The 25,842-nt window shown below is 36.5% G+C and overlaps 1 protein-coding gene across 2 annotated transcripts in view; it reads left to right on the top strand.

Moving 5' to 3' along the window:
* Positions 1 to 25,842, top strand: part of RNF19A (ring finger protein 19A, RBR E3 ubiquitin protein ligase) — a 56,926-nt gene that overhangs the window by 6,024 nt on the left and 25,060 nt on the right. Inside the window, exons 1-2 of one of the 2 annotated variants that reach the window (XM_040494121.1) lie at positions 16,475 to 16,595; positions 17,878 to 18,645. In XM_040494121.1, coding sequence (XP_040350055.1) covers positions 17,972 to 18,645 — 674 coding nt within the window. In that variant the 5' untranslated portion in view covers positions 16,475 to 16,595; positions 17,878 to 17,971. Of the gene's footprint in view, positions 1 to 16,474; positions 16,596 to 17,877; positions 18,646 to 25,842 lie in introns of those variants that run through there. The other variant, XM_040494120.1, reaches the window with a different exon arrangement.

The following is a 25,842-nucleotide window of genomic DNA, read 5'->3' as shown; positions in this document are numbered from 1 at the left end:
ATATACATAATACATCTTGTGCTGTACATAATATATCTTTTCTGAATGGTTTTATTTTTGCCATTCACACCTATTTATCTGTCCCTACCCCTCTTTCCAAAGGCCCTTCCTTATTTCATGATTTTAAGAATGCCTATTTAAGAAATGTTGGTTATTCATATAAACAAAAACTGAAGGATAGATTAGTTCAGGCAGTTTTTATGTAGATCAGAGATTTAAAATCTGGTGCTGCAATGGGCCTAGTCACATTTCCAGATTCTGTGTATTATAAGAACATCTTATATTGATTTATTAATTGTAACTGATTCCAATGTAGGAGGTAAGAGGACTTCCCATATGCAGTAGTCTCATGGGAACTTCTTTCTTTTGTTTTTATACTTAGACTTGGTATGATAAGTTACTAATAATGAAAAAAATCTCTTCTGTAACAGTCTTGTCTGAGTGGTTCAAAGTGTTTCAAAGACATACTTTAATACTAATCCAGTGAAATAGATGATAGCACATTTTCCCTTGTTTTATAGACAGGGTAAGAGAGTGAAGCATAGTCATATTGGGAGAGTTGTAAAACCAAGTGAAGTCTTATATCCTGACTTTCAGTTCAACTTAGTAATTCCAGTTCAGTGTCCTATGTGCTTCTGTATTTGGTCTCAAAAAATATGTTAATCAGTTAGAAAAAGATTATCAGAAAGGCAAAGATTATACTCATTCAACTGGATTTACTAAAGCAGAAGAGTATACTAACATTTGAGAGAATTTGAAGATAACTTATTATTTATTATTGTTTGTTTATTTTTGAGAGAGACAGAGAGAGATCATGAGTGGGTAAAGGGCAGAGAGAGAGAGGGAGACAGAATCCCAAGTAGGGTCCACACTGCCAGCACAGAGCCTGACGCTGGGCCCAAACCCATGCATGAACTACAGGATCATGAGCTGAAATCAAGAGTCAAATGCTTAACCAACTGAGCCACCCAGGTGCCCGAGGATTTGGAGACATTCTTAAAACCAAAAATTCTTTATCTTACAGTCTAAATTACCCACTTTTCACTCTGGAATATGCTGTATATTAAAACTCTACACATTTGTATGTTAGAATCATAGTCTTTTAGACATTATCTGGTCCAATCACTTCAACTTTCAAATAAGGACATTGAAATTCAAAACAGTAGATAGACTAAGATTTCAGACTAGGTTAGTAATTCCCTTCTGTTGATCTGTAGCAATGAGTATTTTAACCAGTTCAAAAAATTTTGACACCTAGGTATCTTTTTTAAAACCTATTTTAAAACTTTTTAATGTTTCTAGGCACTCTGTCATGCCCAGCATTTTGCATTATGCTTTCCCAGCTATTTCCCTACTGATGTATTGTTTCCCTTTCTGAACAAAGAGGGTCTGGAATGAGCCAGCCAAAATGTTTTTAATCTTTTTTTTAATTGGAAAAATGGAATGAATAATGCCTTTTCTTTCTGCAGTAGCTTGCTTTTTGTAATGGATTAAGTAATGAGTATTATTTGTAATGAATATTACTAAAACCACAAAGTACCATTTTGTTCTACCTCCCAATCACTAACCGGCTTTAAGAGATAAATGTAGCAGGTGTATGTTTGTGAAGCTGTTTAAGGACTGCTTCTTTGGAGAAGCTTTGTGGTATATGGGAATCATTTACTCTGAACTTTTAGTTTCTTTTTCTGTGAAATTGTAGAAACTATTTTAAGGATAGAGCTCATAGTAGTGTATTTGAGTCTTTCTAAAGAACTTTGCTGGAAACTGATAGTGCCTGTGCTAATCATCTGTTTCAGTTACCCCCACTTCACCCATTTATAAGTAGTTGAACTGAAATTATCCCACTTGTAATATTAGAACGATCACTTGAGGTAGGTTTGTAGCTATATAAACTTAAGACTAAAATCATTATTTATATTTACCTTAGAGAATTTAATGTATTATACTGATGTGTTCTAAACTACCAAAAGCCTAACTTTTCTGATTACATTAGAAAAGCCCTTTGGAGCCAAGAATTTGTTTCATTTTATTTCTAGCCTTAAGTGTTACAATCCTTCCAACAGTTTTATCCAGTAGGTGGTTTGTGCCATCCTCTCAGATATTTGTGATAGTTTGGATAATATTTGTTAAGTGGTTAATATGTGCCATACCCTCTGCTGGATTCTTTGTATATGTTATTTCACTTAATCCTAATAATAATCTGGTGGGCTGTAGGTATTATTGTTCTTATTTTATAGTTGAAGAAACTGTCTTAGTAATTTAACACAATGTCACACACCTAGCTAATATGTGTCAGAGGCTGAACTTGAACCCAGATGTAGTGACTCCAAAGTTTCTGCTTTACTTTCTGGATAAAAAGTTTCTATCATGGGGTGCCTGGGTGGCTTAGTCAGTTAAGCCTCTGACTTTGGCTCAGGTCATGATCTCCTGGTTCGTGGGTTTTAGCCCTGCATCTGGCTCTGTACTGATAGCTCAGAGCCTGGAGCCTGAGCTTCAATTCTGTCTCCCCCTCTCTCTCTGCCCTCCCCCCCACTCATGCTCTGTCTCTCCCTCTCTCAAAAACAAACATTTAAAAAAATAGTTGTGGGGGTGCCTGGGTGGCTCAGTCGGTTAAGAGTCTGACTTGGGCACAGGTCATGATCTCGTGGTCTATGAGTTTGAACCCCTGTCTGTGCTGACAGCTCAGAGCCTGGAGCCTGCTTCAGATTCTTTGTGTGTGTGTGTGTGTGTGTCTCTCTGCCCCTCCCCTGCTTGTGTCTGTCTGTCTCTCTCAAAAATAAATAAACGTTAAAATATATATAAAAAAATAGTTGCTATCATTACCCCACATTTGTATAGAATTTAAAAATCCCTTCCTCGGGGCGCCTGGGTGGCTCAGTCGGTTAAGCGTCCGACTTCGGCTCAGGTCACGATCTTGCGGTATGTGAGTTCGAGCCCCGCGTCGGGCTCTGTGCTGACTGCTCAGAGCCTGGAGCCTGTTTCAGATTCTGTGTCTCCCTCTCTCTCTGCCCCTCCCCCGTTCATGCTCTGTCTCTCTCTGTCTCTCAAAAATAAATAAACGTTAAAAAAAAAAATTTAAAAAAATCCCTTCCTCATTTTATCTTCTACTTTAAATTTTTTACCTCATTTTATCTTCCCCCCACTAAGGTAGGTAAGATTATTGTGTCTGAAATAGATAACCCCCAAATCTCATGGTGGAGCACAATGAAAGAGTTTATTTCTCATCACACAAAAAACCATGTGGATGACTCAGGTATTCAGATTCCTTCCATCTCGTGACTCAGCTGCCCCTATGGCCTGCTTGGAGTCCCCCCCAGAGTTACTAGTGAGACCTCAGAGGATGTTTGAAGGGCTGATTTAGGGACCAGTTCTGGAAGGAGCATGCATCATTGAACTCACATTGGTCAGGACTAGACACATGACTGCATCTAGCTACAAATGGAATGGAAAATGTGGTCCTCATATGTGCTCAGGAGGAAAATGAAACAGGTGAGTATATAATATCTCTGCCACAGTTCTGTTTTCCCTGTTTTACAGATGATACAGAGAAGTTGTTACTAAACCAAAGCCACAAAACCACTTGGTAGCAATAAATAGAACCCAGATTTCCTTAGAGCTGCATATAATATGGTCACGTTTCTGAGGAGACATTCACAAATTGAAAGGCATTTAGACTGTATTTCTAGCATCATTGTTGATTCTTTCTCATTGGACATCAAATATTTTATCTCTTTGTGTCCATTATGTTTTAAATAGAGATACTGCTATTGACTCTATGAAGAATGACAAACTTAACATTTTCCAGTCGTAATTGCCATTTTAAGTGAAGATGACGTAATAGCATTAAAATCTCTTTATATGCCTATTTATAACCAATTGTCTTTTGTTTTTTTTTTAAATCTTTTTTTAGTATTAATTTCTGAGACAGAGAAAGACAGAGCATGAGTGGGGGAGGGGCAGAGAGAGGGAGACACAGAATCGGAAGCAGGCTCCAGGCTCTGAGCTGTCAGCTCAGAACCCCACATGGGGCTTGAACTCACAAACTGTGAGATCATGACCTGAGCCAAGTCGGTCACTCAACGGACTGAGCCACCCAGGCGCCCTTCAATTGTCTTTTGAATATACAATATTGATTAGCCTTTATTTGTAGAATTTTGTTTCTTAAATGTTTGATAAATTATTCTAGGCCATCTACATACCTCACGTTTCTTCTTGCATTGTGAACCTGAGACATTTGTTTTAGGAATGAAAGTTGTTGTTTTTGTTGTTTTTAATTTTTTTTTAACGTTTATTTATTTTTGAGACAGAGAGAGACAGAGCATGAATGGGGGGGGGTCAGAGAGAGGGAGACACAGAATCCGAAACAGGCTCCAGGCTCTGAGCTGTCAGCACAGAGCCCGACGCGGGGCTCGAACTCCCAGACCTTGAGATCATGACCTGAGCCGAAGTCGGCCGCCTAACCGACTGAGCCACCCAGGCGCCCCTGAAAGTTGTTTTTTAACCTTCCCCAAAACTTAACTCTTTTGGAAAGAACTGCAACTTCAAATCTTAATGGAATACAAGTATGTTCTAACTGAGGTAATAATTAGTACAGATATGAATATCATACTAATATAAATTACTGAGAGCAGAAAATTTACAGAAACTGAAAATAACTTTTACAGAAATTCCAGCATCCCAGCAGTAGCTGTTAACTTTTGTTATACTTTAGGCTCCTTGGAGAATTTCTTGAGAGCTGTGGCTTCTGTCCCTAGAATATACATATATTCATGATTTAGTATACTGTTTTAGAGATTTCATGGATTTCTTTGAAGCCTGTCCATGTATTAGCTGTTATTTTTAAGCATTTTTATCCTCCTCCAAAAATTTGTTGTTGTGCCTATTATATTTTTACCAGATTGTATAAGGAGATGTTTAATAATTGAGAGTTTTTATAAAAGAGTGTGTCCTCTTAATATTATTTGGAGAGCAAGACTTATGCTTGGAGCCTGCACTGCTGCTCCAGCTGAATTTGGCAGGTATATTGGGGGATAGATTTATTAGAGGAAAATAGGGATTTTCCAAATTTAAAGTTGGTAAAATGAATGGCATAACTTAAAAACTTTAAACATTTAAATAATCCTTTGAATAACAACAAGGTTTATTGTAATAAACTTTAGTGGTTTATATTTGTTTAGGGAAAGGCATATATGAAAATCCAGAAACATTAATGCCTTAAGCTTCTCTTAATGAGATGGTTCTGATTTATAAAAAGCTCTATTTACTTTGGGCTGAAATTAGCTTATGTGTGGACACATCATTTCTAGTACATCACTTCTAGTGTGATCTGATCCAGGGGTGGCTTATGATAATTCTTTTTTTTTTTTTTTTTTTTGGTAGTCAATTGCTACATTAAATTGTACCTAGCTACTCTCTACATAGGAGATAGTGCGGAAACATAGTTTCCCCCACTGTTTATTTATCAGTATTGGTTCCTGAAGTTATGCCCTGTGACCTAAATGAATGTTCTGTATACTAGATCATTTGGTCAGATAACCAGTGATTCCTTTTTCTATAACTTAAATTGTCAGCTATTTATGGTATCAGGAAAACCATTGTTACTATGAAAAATAGAGTTGCTGTGAATAGTATATATTGTCTTTTAGAAAGAAAGCTTTAAAATGGATTTTGATAAGTATTTGTTTACATTATGGGACTCTCAGGGGTGCCTGGGTGGCTAAGCTGGTTAAGCGGCTGCCTTCAGCTCAGGTCAGGATCTCGTGGTCTGTGGGTTTGAGCCCCATGTCGGGCTCTGTGCTGACAGCTCAGAGCTTGAAGCCTGCTTTGGATTCTGTGTCTCCCTCCCTCTCCCTCTCCATCTCCCTCCCTCTCCCTCTCCATCTCCCTCTCCCTCCCTCTACAGTCTCCCTCTTTCTCCCTCTCCCTCTCTCCCTCCCTCCCTCCCTCCCCCCGCCCTCCCCTCCTTGGTCTGCCCTCCCCCCACGTCATGCTCAGTGTCTCCAAATTTGAATAAAATTTAAAAAAAATTTTTTTTTAAATAAAGTTCAAAAGGATAAAGCTGTCAACCTGGAATTCTGAATTCAGCAAAAATATCCATAAAACATGAAGGTGAAAATTAGGACGTTTTTCAGACAAACAAAAGTTGAGAGAATTCATTGTAAGGAGACCTGCACAGCAGAAATGCTATAGAATGCTCCTCAGGCTGGAGGGAAATGACTTGTGATGAAACTTGTATCCTCAAGAAGGAATGAATACCAAAAATGGTGTATATATATCGATAAATAGATTTTATCCTCTGAACAGATTTTATGAGCATATAAAACAATTTACAGAAGAGCTTTGTATATATAACTCAATAAAAATTTTACATGTCTTCAAAATGCCACAAAATTAAAGGACAAATGCTAGAAAGTAAATATTGAAAGCTTAAAATCAAAAAGGAGCATCAATATTCCAGTGTAAAAACGGACAAAAACATATCAACAGATAAATCATTAAAGAAATAGGACAGTGAATGTGAACAAATGTTTGATTTGTTTAGTAATCAGATAAATGGAAATTGGAGTACTTTTTTTTGTGACTCAGAAAAAGCTATTGAAATAGCAAAGGATGTTGGTAAGAATTCAGGGAAATAAGCACCTTTCTGACTGGTGGGATTACAAATTGGAACAAGAGGGTTTGGTAGTTTATTTCAAGAGCTTATTTTAAAAGTCCATACCACCTAGATAGCATGAATTCACATACTAGGTGTAGCTTATTAAATAGGTGGGAGGTGTGAATGAAAAAGAGATTATTCAACAGCTGGTGTTGAGGTAACTGACTAGCCATTTAGAAAACATAAATTTTGATATGTGCTTATTCTTAACATTAAATTGAAATGGATGAGAGATTTAAGCAGAAAGATAAACTATAGAAGTACCAGAAGGAAACATGAGAGGATTTTAGAAATATAATCTTGGAGTGAACAAGACTCTTTCAAGACAAGTGTAGAACCCAAAAGTCATAAAGAGTAAGATATGGTATTGGAACACATTAAGAAAATTTGAAATACCTACACTGGAAAATTGCTATGCCATCAAGTACAAATTTTTAAAAATGTATTTGACATGTAAAAGCAATTGTTCTTTCTATATACGTGGGTTTTATACATCAGTAAGGAAAAGTCCCAACAGTGGGATATGAGCATGTGGTTAGGTCATAGGAAATGAAATGTAAGTGACTTGTACACATTTGAAAAATATTGAAAGTATCTTTCAAGTATATAGCCATTGAAATTTAAAAGCCTTTTTTATTCCTCCTCTTTTCCCACCTTTACAACATAAGTGTATATTACTGAAGAAGTTTAGTAGCCTTTTATGTTTTTCAGTAGAATATTCAGTAGAATATTCAGTAGAATATTCAGTAGAATACAATATCTAAAATAGAAAATCTTGTTTATCTTCTTTCTTGACTCTTTCACTTGAATATAAAATAGCTCAGGCTTCACTAGTAACCAAAATTAGTGAGCAATAGAAACTCTGGTGGAGATCTCTGTACCTACTTCCTCCTCATTTAAACACAGAAATAAAAACAGGGAGGCAAACCATAAGAGACTGTTAAATACAGAGAACAAACTGAACGTTACTGGAGGGGTAGAGGGTGGGGGGATGGGCTAAATAGGGCTAAATTGTTGGAATGAGCACTGGATGTTCTATGGAAGTGATGAATCACTAAATTCTGCTTCTGAAACCATTATTACACCGCATGTTAACTAACTTGGATTTAAATAAAATTTTTAAAAAAAATATTTAAATCAGCAAAAAAAAAAAATGACTTAGCTGTTCTCTTCAACAGTGCTAGTAAATATTCCGTGTTTTCATTACATGCAAGTTTTTAGACATGCTAAACATTTAGATGTCAGACATCTAAAAAAAAAAAACCTGAAATTAACAGTTGTAAGGTACTTTTGCTCTTATACTTAGTATTTAGACACAAAATTATTGGATTTTGGCTCTATTTTAACCTTTCTGAGAAGTAATAGAAGAGGCCTAATTTTAGCTAAATAACAGGCAAAAACAGAACAGGAGTATAAAGGAATTTTCTCTTGGAAGTGATTTATTGTCTGTAAACTTTTTTTGCCCAGGTTTCTACATTTCCAGAATACCCTCTTATTAGTTTTAAATCATTTAGCATGTGGGTGGCTATTCAGGTGCTATTGAAGTGTTTATGGTTAGGAGATGTTTATTGGGGGAAATCTTAAATCTGTAATTCTTGAAGTTGTATAGTGTTAAGATACTTGTTTTATTTCTCTTGTAGCACTCATGGGGTAAAGATTCTTGTCTTTTTCATTATAAAAAGCTGTATATAAAAAGCTGTATCCCTTAATATACGGAGCATACAGTGATAGCAAATCAAAGGTAAAGATATGAACAGAATCCTCAGTTCCTCATTTCTTATGTGTACTCTGCATCATAATTTAGTCAAAGTTTATTAGACATCTGCTATAAGTTACACATTGTGTTAGGCACTAGGAATACAAAGTTGTCTCTCATTTCACTTCATTTAGTATACTAACGTTTAGTATAGTGCCAGGTTTTGTTAGGTACTTTTAGCACATGTCTACTTTATTCTCCTAACATCTATTTGTAGTGGAGATCACAGACTCAGTAATGTACCTTATGCAGGGATTTTATGACTAAACACAGTTAACCAGGTCTTGACTCCAAAATTCTCTTCTTTATATATCCAGTACTGGGTTTGTTTGTTTGTTTGCCCCTCCAGATCCACTCTTAACCCTTCTCTGCCTTGCTCTGTGCCCCAGAGGGAGTTCTTCTAAAGACTACCTTGTTTGGACTCCTTTGTTGGACTTAGCCAATGTGAGGCATTGGCAGGATGTTGGAAAGCCAGAGAGAGAAGCTGGATATTATTCTTTCAGTTGCTGTTGCACAGCTCTTCGGTAATTGCTTCCTTCTGCCCCTTCATTCCAAAGGGTGGCAGTGGGTTCCTGAATAGTTTCCATCTCTTTTTGGTTCCTTTAACCCTGCCCACACTTGTTAAAATGTGAATTTCAGATACTTCCTTGAGAATGCTTTGTTTTTGCCAGGACCCTGACTGATACATACAGCTTTTCTTAAAACCATGGACTACTATTTGTATGAATTTGAGCCTTCTGATTGTTCTTATCTATCCTGTGTTTATAAATTGAGTGTTTAAAATATGGTAGGGGCGCCTGGGTGGCTCAGCAACTGACTTTGGCTCAGGTCATGGTCTCATAGCTTGTGAGTTCGAGCTCCACGTGGGGCTTTGTACTGACAGCTCAGAGCCTGGAGACTGTTTCAGATTCTGTGTCCCTCTCTTGCTCTGCTCCTCCCCTGCTCATGTGCGTGCACTCTCTCTCTCTCTCTCAAGAATAAATAAAACATTAAAAAATATATATGGTACATATTTTCATTTAAAATGGTATTATAATTATTGATTAGGAACTTCATCTGGAATGCTTAATTTCTGTACTTTTTAGAAAGTATAAAAAAAAATAGTGTGGTACCAAATTAGATGTATTTTATGAGTCAGTACAAAGTTATCAGCACTTTTACTAAATCTTTAGTCTATAAAGCTTTGACACATGTTGGTAGAAATATCTTTGTTTTGGGTCATTCCTATTTCATAATTCCTCACGTATTCCCAAGAGGTAGAAAAAAGTAAGAATCAAATGGTGTTGACTTTACAGGAGTATAAACACTGGACTAGGGAAGGTTAGATAAGCAAGCGCAGATCTTTGTCCTTCCCAATACCAGTCGTGGGTGATACTCTTCCATTGAAGTGCATTAAAAGGTTAAGATTGGGGCTTGTTTGCCTGCGATAAAACTAATTCTCCAACCATTTTCTTCAGGGCCATGAGTATGCAGCAGCAACTGGCAATCTTGGTTACTTGTCAGTTATGCTAGACTGAAAAAGAGGGAAAGGAGACATTTCTCATAGCTTAATAGGTGACAGGAATTCCTTGTGCCATTGGTGTGACAGTGATTATGATTATAGATACTTAAGTGAAAATACATAATTTAGGGTCTACCTGTATTTTATTATTGTTTTCTATTTCAGTAGCTAACCTCTTCTAGCATTTTTAATTACAGATCCCTACTTTTATTTTGGATATTCCTACTAAACCAATTACCGTACTATTATGGAGCCCCACCTCAGTTATCTTTTCCCCCTCTCTGCTTTATATCATCAGTGCATTACAACTTGACAAATCCTGTGATAGATAGTAAAGAGCTTCCAATATTGGGGATTATTAGGAGTTGGGTATATTTCAGATTATATCATTAGTACATTTACTGTCATTCATCTTCTGTTCCTGCTCTGAAATGGTGTTGTACCATGTAAACATCTCGGCTTTTATGTATAAATTATTATGTATTTAATCCAGGAGACCTGATATTTCTCTTTGTAGACCTAATATGAACTAATTGAACTTTTTCTTTTATTTTACTTGTTTTGAGAAAGATAGAGTATGAGCAGGGGAGGGGTAGAGAGAGGGAGAAGGAGAATCCCAAGCAGGCTCCCTACTGTCAGTGCAGAGCCCAATGTGGGACTCAATACCAGAAACTGTGAGACCGTGACCTGAGCCGAAATCAAGAGTCAGACACTTAACCCACTGAGCAACCCAGGTGCCTGAACTAATTGGACTTAAAAAGAAAAAAAGAAGACATATGTGCCTAGGAATAACAATTGGGGGTGGGGGAAGACTCATATTTTCTTGTAGTTCTGGAATAATATCACTTCAGTGACATTGTATCATTTTAAGAAACACTCATTTGGCATTTCTTCATGATGTTTATGTTCATGACACCATCTTGGCTCCGTTGTGTTAAAAAAACAAATATTCAAGTTCTACCTTAAAAACCGTATTAGGGGTGCCTGGGTGGCTAAGTTTGTTAAGCATCCAACTTCAGCTCAGGTCATGATCTCATGGTTTGTGAGTTTCGAGCCCCACATTGGGCTCTATGCTGACAGCTCAGAGCCTGGAGCCTGCTTTGGATTCTATGTCTCCCTCTCTCTCTGCCCCCACACCCTACTCATGGTCTCGATCTCTCTCTCTCTCTCTCTCTCTCTCTCTCTCTCTCTCTCAGAAATAAACATTAAAAAATTTTTATTAAAAACCTTATTAAAAAGTTTAAAGATAATCAGGAAAGAAAAAGTGAACAAAGTAAAGTTTCATCTGAGTTATAAAAGTGGAGTACAGTTTGATTAGGAGGAGAGAAAAGGGATTGGCATTTCAGAAAGGGAGAATGGCTTGAATGAGACATGGAGTTGAAGGATGATAGTTAAGACTGGCCCTGGATGATATGCAAGATGTAATTGTCTTTCATTTTCTGAGATAATTTTGTATATCCTGATAGCGCCTGGAGAAGTTGTTTCATGAAGGCAACTGTAGGCTGATGATGGTACTGAGGTTGAGATGTCAGAAGACCTGAATTTAACCCCAACCCTATCATTTACTAACCTTACAATATTTACTTTGTCTGAACTTCAGTTTTCCTGTCTACCAAATAAGGTTAATAATACCTATTCTATAGGGTAGTGAGGTTTGAATCAAGACACAAATAAAAAGCACTTTTTTTTAAATTTTTTTTTAATGTTTATTTATTTTTGAGACAGAGAGAGACAGAGCATGAACAGGGGAGGGGCAGAGAGAGAGGGAGACACAGAATCTGAAGCAGGCTCCAGGCTCTGAGCCATCAGCCCAGAGCCCGAGGCAGGGCTCGAACTCATGGACCGCAAGATCGTGACCTGAGCTGAAGTCGGACGCTTAACCGACTGAGCCACCCAGGCGCCCCTAAAAAGCACTTTAAGCTCTAATGTGTAGTGGTATTTAAAAAAAAAAATTTTTTTTTAACGTCTTTATTTTTGAGAGACAGAGACAGAGCGTGATTGGGGGAGGGGCAGAGAAAGGGAGACACAGAATCTGAAGCAGACTCCAGGCTCTGAGCTGTCAGCACAGAGCCTGATGTGGGGCTCAAACTCACGAGCTGTGAGATCATGACCTGAGCCGAAGTCGAATGCCTAACCGACTGAGCCACCCAGGCATCCCTGTAATGGTATTATGGTATACAACATATTTTTTCCTTCTTTTTCCTGCCAGCAACCCAACCATTTGTTTTAAAAACTCAGTATTTTTTTTTATATATGAAATTTATTGACAAATTGGTTTCCATACAACACCCAGTGCTCATCCCAAAAGGTGCCCTCCTCAATACCCATCACCCACCCTCTCCTCCCTCCCACCCCCCATCAACCCTCAGTTTGCTCTCAGTTCTCAACAGTCTCTTATGCTTTGGCTCTCTCCCACTCTAACCTCTTTTTTTTTTTTTTCCTTCCCCTCCCCCATGGGTTCCTGTTAAGTTTCTCAGGATCCACATAAGAGTGAAACCATATGGTATCTGTCTTTCTCTGTATGGCTTATTTCACTTAGCATCACACTCTCCAGTTCCATCCACGTTGCTACAAAAGGCCATATTTCATTTTTTCTCATTGCCACGTAGTATTCCATTGTGTATATAAACCACAATTTCTTTATCCATTCATCAGTTGATGGACATTTAGGCTCTTTCCATAATTTGGCTATTGTTGAGAGTGCTGCTATGAACATTGGGCTACATGTGCCCCTATGCATCAGTACTCCTGTATCCCTTGGATAAATTCGTAGCAGTGCTATTGCTGGGTCATAGGGTAGGTCTATTTTTAATTTTCTGAGGAACCTCCACACTGCTTTCCAGATCGGCTGCACCAATTTGCATTCCCACCAACAGTGCAAGAGGGTTCCCGTTTCTCCACATCCTCTCCAGCATCTATAGTCTCCTGATGTGTTCATTTTGGCCACTCTGACTGGCGTGAGGTGATACCTGAGTGTGGTTTTGATTTGTATTTCCCTGATAAGGAGCGACGCTGAACATCTTTTCATGTGCCTGTTGGCCATCCGGATGTCTTCTTTAGAGAAGTGTCTATTCATTAAAAACTCAGTAATTTTTTTTAATGGAATGTGCATTTATGAGGCAGAACATAATGCAGATTCCTATAGTTGATAGTTTCTTTTTGTAAATCTTTTATTTTTAAGTTTATTTATTTTGAGAGAGAGTACGAGGAGGGGAGGGACAGAGAGAATCTCAAGCTGACTCCACACTGTCAGGACAGAGCCTGATGCACTGTGAGATCATGACTTGAGCCAAAATCAAGAGCCCGGCACTCAACTGACAGCCATCCAGGCACCTTTTTTATTTTATTGTAAAGAGTGTGAGAGAGAGAGAGAGAGAGAGAGAGAATATGAATCTTAAACAGGCACCATGCTCAGCACAGAGGCACATGCTGGGCTCAACCCACGACTTTGGGATCATGACCTGAGACAAAATCAAGAGTCCAGTGCTCAGTGGACTGAGCCACGCAGGTGCCCCCAATAGTTTTCTTTAAAAATTGAGTTCATGGTGTGCCTGGGTGGCTCAGTCAGTTAAGCATCCAACTTCACCTCAGGTGATGATCTCATGGCTGGTGAGTTCTGGCCCCACATTAGGCTCTGTGCTGACAGAGCCTGGAGCCTGCTTTGGGTTCTGTGTCTCCCTCTCTCTCTGCCCCTTCCCGGCTTGCACTCTCTCTCAAAAAATTAAACATCAAAAAAATAAAAAGTTGAGTTCAAAAAGAATAGTACTATATTAAATGATGCAAATAATAGGTTTTTATTTTTCACTGGAGAGTGAAGTTGACTTTTTCTAAAAATAAGTTCCTGAGTCACTGAAAAAAAATTTTTTTTAATTTCACACATTTTGTCATCTGTCCAAATTGGCAGAATTTCTGTAGCACTTTCTTTTCTTCTTTTAGTGGTTTAGGGTGCAGTCTTAGAAATCCCAAGTTAGCCAAAGTTCCCTTGACTGAGGCATTCCTAATACTCTTCAGTCACATGCTTATAGATACTTCTGTGGATTATTTCTCCAGAAAGATAGTCATTAAATTATGTAGATTTTTAAGTAAGTCTTTCTTGTCATCTCTATACCATAGGTTAAGGGGTACCTCACTATAACCCCATAGGCTGACAATGACTAATAAACTAAGCAGTTGTTTTTAATGGAACTTTTGGGTTTTTTTGTACCTAAAATAATGAAAGATAAGAAGCCTTGTTTAGGAGGCTTAGGCCTATGGAGTTTTGTTTTTAAGTGAGAGTGTTTTAAGTAAGTCTCCTTAGTATTAGTGGTTCTTCATCAGAGTATGCCACTGAATTACTGACTAAATATAAAACAGGTGAACTGTGGACCCCATCCTATTTTTGATTGGTTAGCTTTAGGGCAAATATGTTTTTTTGTTGTTTTTTGTGGGGTTCAGTTTCTTAACTCTAAGTAGTAGATGCTCATGATACAGTTTTAAGCTCTGCAGAAGGCAGAAAGTCAATACTAGATTGTACTCTACAAGGTAACCATTGTTAATGATTTCTTAACATTTTTCCAGAAATTACGTATGTATATGTAAGCCTGTGTGAGTGTTTTTTCCACAAATGTATTCACATTATACACACTGTTTTGCAGTTATGCACTCAGCATTATATATAGAGAGCTTTCCATATCATTGCACATAAATTGTGGTTGGTTCATTTATGTTTACATGTCCCCTGTTAGACATTTAAGTTATTTTCAGATTTTGTGTGGGTTTTTTGGTCTTGTTTTGTTTGCTTCTATCAACTAGGCTGCAGTGAATTTCCTTGCATACTGTCTTTGCATGCCTGTGTCCTTTTATTTTCTGAAGGATAAGTTTTACATGTAGGATTGCTGGCCTAAGAATATTTCTGTTTTGAAGTTTAATAGAAAATGCCAATTGGTTCCCTAGAATTGTGCTGATTTGCTTGCACTCGTCCTAACATAGATGCTTCTTTCTGTACACACTCACCAACCCGCTACAATCTGTCAATCTAATGTGCATAAAGAGGGTATCTAATGTTTAATTTTTATTTCTTTAGTTGTGATTATTGTTAAAAAATGTATCCTATCTTTCTAATTTTTGTACTTCTTTTTTCTCTAAACATCCTCCTTGTATCTTTGCTCATTTTGCTATCAGAATATGCATTTTTCTTAAGTGTAAAAGCTGTTTGTGTAGTGGGGAAATTTGTTCATTGTTATGTATGTTTTTCTAATATATTGTCTTTCTACTTTATAGTATTTTTTACCATATAGAAATATTAAAGGTTTAGTATTCAGATTATTTTCTCTTTGAGGCATATTTGTGTATTTGCACAATATTTTAGGATTTCCTAAATATGATGACCACATGTTCCAGTTTGCCCCTGTTATCCTAGTTTAAATATTAAGAGTGCTTCTATTCACTCTTACAAAATTCTCTTTTGGATAAAAAATTATATGGCTATCAAGTTCTTAAAGTATATATTTTGAAAAATTTCCCAGGTGATCCTGATTAAGTACCATTGGTTTACTGTTTTAAATGATAAATTCTTAGGATATGTTCCCCAAGATAGATTCCCTCTGTACTGTTCTATGATAAATATATTGCACTGTGGAGTACAGAAGGCATTTTCAGATGCAAGATAAAATAACATACAAAGAAGAAAATATGCAGAAAATTTTGGTAAAACCTACTCTTAAACCCTTTATTTTCCTCAGAATTATCAGAGAATGCTGCAAATAATGGGAAAATAAAAATTGATGGACAAGAATAAAGTTCATCTGAGTGAAATGTTTTTCTATATTTTATGTTGGGAAATCAGTGTGACTTTCTCAAGGATATGTGTAGATATCATCTCAGGAAACTTTTTTATTTTTTTACAGTCATTCAATAAAGTATATTAAACATGATTTGTAGGTCAGTGATTTATCACAAAGAGAACATATATTTGTAACCACTACATATGTCAAAGTTCCCTTTGTGCCTCCCCACAAAGGGTAGCTATAATCCTGACTTCTATCATCATACTAGCTCTGCTTGTTTTTGAAGTTTATTTAAGTAGAATTATACATACAGTATGCCTTCTTTTGTGTGAGATTTATTCTTGTTTTGTGTGAAGCTGTATTTTGTTCATTTTCATTGATTTCTAATATACTAGAATGTGAATATATCACAACTTATTCTACTGTTGGAAGTGTGGTTTGCATCTAGTATTTTGGTTTACTATAGCTAATGCTGCTATTAGTATTGTTATATATATATCTTTTGATGTGTGTATGCATTCATTTTTTTGTGCAGTTATTTCTAGTAGTATAATTGAGTGATAGAGTTATCTATATGTTCAAATTTGCTAGATACCGTTAAACAGTTTTCCAAAGTAGTTGTGCCATTTTACACTCCCACCAGCAATCCACATCTTTGCTAATAATTTTTTTTATTTTAATGTTTGTTTGTTTGTTTATTTATTTATTTTGAGAGAAAGAGGCAGAGAGAGGGGGAGACAGAATTCCAAACGGGCTTTGCGCCATCAATGCAGAGCCCATTATGGGGCTAGAACCCATGAACCATGAGATTATGACCTGAGCTGAAATCAAGAATCGGATGCTTAACTGACTGAGCCACCCAGGCACCCTTTTGCTAATACTTGGAAATGTCAGTCTGAATTTTAGCCATCCTACTGGGTGTGTATCTCAACATGGCTTTAATATTCACCTCCTTGATGACAAATGATGTTGACACTGTTCATATCCTTCTGTGAAGTTTCTGTTAAGTCCCTTGCCCATTTTTCTTTTTTATAATTTTATTTTGAGAGAGAGCATGCATATGCACACCAGCAGGGGAGGGGCAGAGAGAGGAGAGAGAGAGACTCCCAAGCAGGCTTCTCACTGTCAGCATGGAGCCTGATATGGGGCTCCAACTCATGAACCATGAGATTATGACCTGAGCCAAAATCAAGTCAGAGCCTTAACCAAATGAGCTACCCAGGCACACATTCTCCATTTTTCTTCTTAATTATCTGTTTTGACTTATTGATTTGTAAGTATTCTTTCCATATTCTGGGTACTGATCCTTTATTATATGTGGCAAATGTGTAGTCCCACTCCCTTAATACTACCTTTTGAGTTTATTACACTCCACAGTTTGTCAGTCTTTTCTTTTATGGTTAGTACTTTTCTGTTGAAGAAATCTTTTCACTGAAATATTGTCTTCTATTGACTTCTAGAAACTTTGCAGTTTTACTTTTCATGCTTAGATGTGTGAACCAAGTGGAATTGATTTTTATGCATGAGGTGAGCTATAGGTTAAGTTCCTTTTCTCAGATGGTAACCAGTAAAACAGTACTATGTTTTGTTTTTGAAAAGGCCATCCTTAGTGCTCAATAATGTAACCACATATATATATCCACATATATGTGAGACTTTTTTTCTGGACTGTCTGCTATTGGTCTTTGTATCCAGCCTTGTGTGATGTAACCACTGTGTCATCTTAATTACTGTAACTTTAAAAGTCATTACATCTGGCAGGGTAAGAGCATGCACACACACACACACACACACACACACACACACACTTTGCTCTTCAAGAGTGTATAAGCTATACTTAATCCTTTGTATTTGTGTGAATATGTTATTGTCAGTTCACAAAAACTCTGAAAAGCATTGGGGAATCATGAGGTCTGAGTGAAAATGATGAAAATTTTTTTATCAGATTTCAAAAATGACAAGGTCAGCTCAAATCTAGAGTTTTTAATCAAGATTAAAGAATATACTTTTTTTTAACATTCATTCTATATTACATTCTTGTGTAGACTTCTCACTAAATTGGCCTTATTAAAAAAAAACAATGTAATGATTAAATAACATACTGGCTTGAAATTTTATAGTAAAGTTGTAAGTTTATTAAGAAAAACATGCAGACTAAGAATACAGTAAAATGATATTGGTGTTGTGTTTTGTTTTTCAGAACATCTATGATTACCGTCTTCTGTAAGTCCAGCTGTTTCAAGAATTCACCGAAGGAACCAAGTAGGATTTTCTTACATCATGACTTAATCTGAATGCAAGAACAAGAAATAGGTTTTATCTCTAAATATAATGAAGGGCTGTGTGTAAACACAGACCCTGACTCAATTCTAATGAGCATTTTAGACATGAGTTTACATCGGCAAATGGGTTCAGATCGTGATCTTCAGTCTTCTGCCTCATCTGTGAGCTTGCCTTCAGTGAAAAAGGCACCCAAAAAGAGAAGAATTTCAATAGGCTCTCTGTTTCGGAGAAAAAAGGATAACAAACGTAAATCAAGGGAGCTAAATGGCGGGGTGGATGGAATTGCGAGCATTGAAAGTATACATTCTGAAATGTGTACTGATAAGAACTCCATTTTCTCTACAAATACCTCCTCTGACAATGGATTAACTTCTCTCAGCAAACAAATTGGAGACTTTATAGAGTGCCCTTTGTGCCTTCTGCGGCATTCTAAGGACAGATTTCCTGAGATAATGACTTGTCATCATAGATCTTGTGTGGATTGCTTACGACAATATCTAAGGATAGAAATATCTGAAAGTAGAGTTAATATCAGTTGCCCAGAATGTACTGAACGGTTTAATCCCCATGATATTCGCTTGATATTAAGTGATGATGTCTTGATGGAAAAATACGAAGAATTTATGCTTAGACGGTGGCTTGTTGCAGATCCTGATTGTAGGTGGTGTCCGGCTCCAGATTGTGGGTAAGATTTTGTTTGTTTTTTCTTTAATATTTTTTCTGTGGATAAAACAAGAATTAGCTATTACTCAAAAATCCTAACATGTCAGGTAATTCATTCATTCAGTAAGACAAACATGCATTTGAGTACATACCATGTGCCAGGCACAGTGTTTTGATGCTAATGGCAAGAATCTTCTCTTACTCATTTTTATATTGTATCTCTTCACATACTTAAGAGCATTTTCAGAAGAAAAGGATAAGATGATAGAGTACTAGGATGTAGTTGTGGGCAAAGTTGATTTTCCCCATTCATTTGGAAAAACGGTTATTTTGGTAGAACAGATGAAATGATCAGGGATTTTGTTTGTTTTCATGCGGGGGGTGGATTTCGGTTGTATAAACTCAACTGATCCTTTTGAAACATGCACATGATACCTTAATGTGTGTCATAGTGTCATGTGTACATGTTGGTATTACGTCAGTATTGCTAGTCTCAAGATCTAGAGGTTATATAATACTTCAGTTGCCTCAAGTTTTTAATTACAAGTACCACTTTCTCAACGTTGATAATAATTTTGCTTCAGTATTTCATTATGTTTAACAGCATTTTCTTTTTATAGAGCATTTACTGCGTACAGTTGCTATAACTAGGAATAAGCAGTCATATGTTTTTTAAGAAGAACAAAAGCTGCAAATACCGGATGTTATTTAGCATACCATTAGTAAACCAGAGATTGTAAGTAAGAGTTGGGGAAAACCCAGAACTTCCAAGATTATCTGGGTATAATCAGAGACGAGGGTGGAATGTGAGTTTAATTTCTCAGATGAAGTTTCAGGATTTATTGTCTGAATCGAATCTATTATTGAAAGCTTGTTGAGTAGCAAGTTTTCAGATTGCATTTAGCCTATATTCCATATTTTTTATTTTTTAAATTTTATTTAAATCCAAGTTAGTTAACCTATAGTGTACTAATGGCTTCAGGAGTAGAATTTAGTGATTTATCACTTATATATAACACCCAGGGCTCATCCCAACAAGTGCCCTCCTTAATGCCCATCACCCATTTAGCCCATCCTCCCACCCCACACCTCTCCAGCAACCCTCAGTTTGTTCTCTGTATTTAAGTCTCTTATGGTTTGCCTTCCTCTGTGTTTTTGTCTTAATTTTCCATCCCTTCCCCTGTTCATCTGTTTTGTTTCTTAAATTCCACATATGTGCGAAATCATATATTTGTCTTCTCTGACTGACTTCACTTAGCATAATATGTTCTTGTTCCATGAATGTTGTTGCAAATGGCAAGATTTCATTCTTTTTGATCTTTGAGTAAAATTTCATTGTATATGTATACCACATCTTCTTTATTCATCAGTCAATTGCATTCCATAATTTTAAATGAGAAAAGTAATGATATGTTGCCAGCCTGTGCACATCACAGCCAGTTTTCCCAGTTATAACTAGCACTTAACTGTCTACCAAGGATTTCAGTGTAATACAAAGCATTAAAAATATTACCTAATTACTGAACATTTTATGAACTTATTAGTTGTGTGAAGGACTCAGAAATACTATTATCAGATTTGAACTATGCTCCCCTCTACTGCAGGGAGCTTGTACTAGAATATAAATAATAAAATGTTATGTTAAAGATAACTATCTAAACCGGGCCAAGGTTGGCTGTGCTTCCAGGTATATGACAGAAGCAAACTCTGAGATCCATGAAGAATTAAACTCTCAAGAAAAAGATGGAAAGAAAATAGGGATAATGAACAATACCTTTAAATAACTTGAACAGGAGGCTTTATCCTGTGAGAAGAACAGCTTGGATACAGTTGTATCTCTTGGTCCTCTGGACTCCTGTGCAGTTTCACCGTGCAAGTGTGCACGTTCATTAGATCTTAAGTTGGACAGCAAATGTTAGGTTATAAAAACATTTTTACACATCATTGTAGCAAATACTTCTATAGCAAGACTTCAAATAGTGAGGAATATGCCTATATATTGTGTTTTGTCTGGAGAAAGAATATGGTTTTTTACCTTTCATGGAACCTCAGGGTAAGAAGTGCTTCACAAGTTCCTTCAAGCATTTAATAGATTTAAAAGAAAAAGTCTGAAAGTGATAGAATAAGTTAAAAGGCTTACGTGTCAGAATCTGTGGCCGTAAGAGATTGAGACCATAAATCCTGGGCACAAACTTTCTGGTCAGTAAATAGGTATATTCTCTGGTGCTGGGTTGACTGATCATGTGGTCCAAATAGATATCAATTGTATCAACCTAACAGAACACAATAGAAGGGCTGACACAGATTCTTGTTTATATAAGAACTTGATTTTAGGGGAAACATAAACTGGGAAAGGATTGATTTTTTTCAACATACAGAATTGTGAAAATTAGCTCTTTGAGGGTAAAAAATAGATCGTCATCACATGTAATAACACCAAAACAAAATCAAAACAGGTTACAAAGGAAAGTTTTATAAATAAAAGGAAAAAATTGAACCAAAAGAAAACGTATGTCTAAGAGTAGCTCACCTACTGCCATTATTATTATTATTATTATTATTATTATTACTATTATTAAAATTGAATACACATTTACCCTGTAACTTAAAAGATCCACTCCTAGTGAAATACCTTGAAAAAACTCTTGTGTACCAGGAGACATTTTGTTAGGAGACATGTTTAAGAAGGTTCGTAATAGCAAACATGAAAAAAATTGTTCATTAAAAGCAAAATGGATGAATTATATTGAGTTTCATGGTTACCAATTGAAAAGGAAGATGTGAATTTGAAGGGGCAATCAAGGGGCTTCTAAAGCCACTGATAACTGAGGTAACCTTGGGTTCTCATTTCCCTCAGTGGTTTCAGTTTACACTTACTGTACTGGTGTAATTTTTAATAGCATCACCGCTCTCACATGTTCCAGTTTAGGTTGTTAATTATATGATCACTCTACTGATACTTTTCTTAGTTTGTGTGGTAGATACAGGGATATTCATTTATAAGTCCTTTTTGTATGTGTGACATTTTTCAGTAAAATTTAAAAATATTTCATACTTTGGGTTATTTTCGCCCATTTTCTTCTCATTGAGACTTCATTGTTAAAAAAGTAAAATGGCTTAATATTCTAAATATTTTGGAGAAATTAAATGTTAACTCAAGTATAAATATCATAAAATAATAGAAACAACTACTTTAATAGATTCTGTTATTAGGAAAACAACCACTTGATTGTTATATAAGTTTAACAAAGAATTGGCCTTGATTAAATTGACTATAAGTTAACTTTGGGTTGGTGGTTGTTAGTATTTTACCCACAAAGGACAAAGAATACATGTCAACATAACTTTTAAGTATGTATTTTCATTTACATTTGATTTATGCTGTCTCTCAAGATTAAGAGCATATTTTATATACTTGATTACACTGTAGGCTTTTATGGTTGCATTATGTAGAAAATGTCATCCAGTAACCTAAAATGTATATGTATACTTTGAAAACATAGAGGGGCACTTGGGTGGCTCAGTTGGTTAAGTGTCTGACTTCAGCTCAGATCATGATCTCGTGGGTTCATGAGTTTGAGTCCCACATCTGCCTCTGTACTGACAGCTCAGAGCCTAGAGCCTGCTTCACATTCTGTTTCCCTCTTTCTCTGCCCCTCCCCTGCTCGCGCGTGCGGGTGCACACGCTCGCTCTCTCTCAAAAGTAGATAAACATAAAAAAACTTGAAAACATAGAATACTACATAAACTCTCATTAAAAGTTTCATTTTTACTTAGCATGAGCATATACAGATCTGATTTTGAATCTCTGTCCTATTGTGTTAAGAATTGGGATAGAGGGGCGCCTGGGTGGCGCAGTCGGTTAGGTGTCCGACTTCAGCCAGGTCACGATCTCGCGGTCCGTGAGTTCGAGCCCCGCGTCGGGCTCTGGGCTGATGGCTCAGAGCCTGGAGCCTGTTTCCGATTCTGTGTCTCCCTCTCTCTCTGCCCCTCCCCCGTTCATGCTCTGTCTCTCTCTGTCCCAAAAATAAATAAACGTTGAAAAAAAAGAAATTTAAAAAAATTAAAAAAAAAAAAAAAGAATTGGGATAGATCTTTAATTTTATTATTAGCATAATTCCTAGCACACAACAACTATTTTATAGCTCTTATTTATCATTCCTCATGTCCATTTCTTAAGTTTTGCTGTAAATTTTTTTAAGTCAGACAGCTACTCAAATATTTAATGCATCTGTGTGCCAGGTAGTAGAGATTTAATAATGAACAAAACCCCAAAATCCCTGCCCTCTCAGAACTTACTAAAATCTTTGGATCCACAGAAGGACTTTTTTTTTCAATGTTTTATTTATTTTTGAGAGAGAGTGCACACACAGGAGCAGGGGATGCATAGAGAGAGAGGGAGACAGAGTCCCCAGCAGACCCTGTACTGTCAGCGCAGAGCTCGATGCAGGGCTCAAGCTCACAAACTGCGAGATCATGACCTGAGCTGAAATCAAGAGTTGGTCGCTTAACCGACTGAGCCATCAGGTGCCCCAGGACATTTTTTAACTTAAAATCCATTTATTATTTAAATCTGGCTTTAAGAATACTGGTAAATATCTGATTGTCAGGAAGTCATAGAAATATTTAGGCAACTAGGACCATTGGCACACATATAGTATTTAATACCTTTCATTGTGCAACACACTTGAAAGGCTTTTTTCTAGAAATGCGATTTGTGAAGTTATGAATTTTTTCTTTGGCATTTGACATTTATCAATATAACCCTTTTGTGTGTCTAACATTAATTTTACTTAAACATGTAGTTTAACACACTTTGAGAAATACTGCCCTGAGCTCAGAGCATAAAGAAAACTTGACCTGGTTTCTATTTGAGATCTCTCAGGGTTTCTGACCTAATATTCTTTCCACTCTTCTGAGGGCCAGGACAGATGAAGCTTGTTTAAAAGATAGTATTTCTAAAAACTCCTCTTGAGAAGGAGCCAAACCTGTGTGCTATGATTTAACCAGGATGAAGTTAGCCAGACTGCTTCTTGAACATGCAGTCTGTACAGGTTCAGAGAAAAATCTGGCCGTGGCTAAGAAGTGTTGGGGTGAGGGGCACTTAGGAAGGAAAGCATAAAACCTGTGTTGAGTAAAAATATCTGATTACCTTCTGTCCAGGAGGCCTGGTTTATACATTGTAGGCACATAGCAAAAAGTGAGCATATCAGTTTTGGTCATCACTTGTTTCAGTGCCACCCTTCTACCAGCACAAATTATCCCTGTTATCTCAGGTGAGTGCTTCTGACTTTGATGGGGAGCTTTGAATACATAGGAACATTTATTATAGAAGAATATGATTAATGATTTAATAATGTCTGTGAGCCCCTCAAGGGCAAAAAAATATATATATGTGTGTGTGTGTGTATATATATATTTGATTTTTCTTTGTAACCATTGGTTAACCCCATGCTCAACAAAGAGTTGTTGAATGAACCAATCTTACTATATGCCACAAACATAAATCATCTATCTTAAGAACCATCAATAAAACACTTTAAAGCAATGTGATCAGCTATAATCAGGTTTGTGTAGTGTCAAACTGGCCGATATTTAAATTATTCTATATAATTATTGTGGTGGAGGATACTGTTCATAAACTTAAATGGAGCTATAGCAACTAAACAATATTTTAAACTCAAATTTTAATATTTAAATATTTTAAATTCAGTTAATATCTATATAACTCTTATTTCCATCCTACTAAAAGGTTTTAGCCATAACTTGGTCATCTTTTGGGACACCTGGGTGGCTCAGTCATTAAATATCCAACTTCAGCTCAGGTCATCATCTCACGGTCCATGGGTTCGAGCCCCACATCAGGCTCTGTGCTGACAACTCAGAGCCTGGAGCCTGCTTTGGATTCTGTGTCTCCCTGTCTCTATGTCCCTCCCCCACTTGTGCTTTCTCTCTGTTTCTCAAAAGTAAATAAATAAACATTAAAAAAATAAAAAATAACTTGACCATCTTTTGACATGCTGGAAATGCTTTTGTAGGCTGACCTTTTAGAAATTTTATACAGAGAACAGATCCAACTTTTATTTTCTTCAGAGGAAACAAGTACATGTGACTTAGAAAACAGCAGGTTTTGTGTATAGGGAACCATCATGAGTAAACCATGTTTCAGTGGAAGTTGTAATTCATAACTAGTGGTAAGTTGTATGTGTTAGAATAGAGATTCATAAAAGTATTCTGGGAGTTTGAAAGTACCTTGAGCTGAGAGTTTGCTCTTTTTAAAATTATTCTTCCTAACCATAAAATTGATCTAGATAGATTTTAATGCTATGTAATTCAGTATAAACTTCTGCTATACCAGACATTGTTATGATACTAAGATTTTTGATGGAGTTTTAAGGGAATCAATAAAAACGTTCCCTCAAACCTTCATTCAGAACCAAGTTGATATGACAGGAGACATGTCAGCTCTCTCTACTAATTAGTTAACTAAAGAATGTGGCTTTAGATGTGCAGCCAGAATAGCTTGCTTACACTTCACTCCTAAATAAGACTGACTTCTCCAGATAGTCTGGGCAGTTCTCAACAACTGTAAGCCTCCCCTGGAGCATGTAGCGGAAAGCACAACAGAATTCGTCCTCTGTAGGAAGTAAGCAGCTTCTGAAAGAGGGAACCAGGAGATGAGCCTCACATTACCTAGACACTCTCCCAAATATATTAAGCAAGTTACTCCTTTTCCATAAAATAATAGTAACTTTTAGCAAGTGGAAACATGAGCCTGTTGATTTTGATACAAAATTTTACTTTTCCCCTTATCTGGATCAAATAGTTTGGGTATTTGTGATTATGTTTTCTTTGTTCTCTAAAGGTTGTGTTAAAATTTACCTTTGGGGCAAAAAATGTATCTTTGATTCCTAGATAATGGTTCTTCTTTTTTCTCATTTTTTAATATTTTTATTGGGGACTATTATATCTTTCTTAGGATTACATTTCATGTGAAATATATCTGTTGTTCTTTTTACTTGTTCCTTCATGAGGAATTTGCTATAGACAGACTATACTATCCTAGCTGGTATCCCTACTTCCTAAGTGTGATCATTAGTGTAATTTGTAGAACTCTAGTACTGTAAAACTCTACCAGGAAATAGACATCATGGTGAAATAAATTCTGGAAATCACTGTCTACTGATCATTGATATGTTAAAAAGATTTTTTTAGAAAA

Source organism: Herpailurus yagouaroundi, unplaced genomic scaffold, assembly GCF_014898765.1.
Source record: "Herpailurus yagouaroundi ecotype Mexico unplaced genomic scaffold, PumYag 186, whole genome shotgun sequence".
Lineage (NCBI taxonomy): Eukaryota > Metazoa > Chordata > Mammalia > Carnivora > Felidae > Herpailurus > Herpailurus yagouaroundi.
The sequence above is the reverse complement of the archived record's forward strand: the minus strand, read 5'-3'. Positions and strand labels throughout refer to the sequence as shown.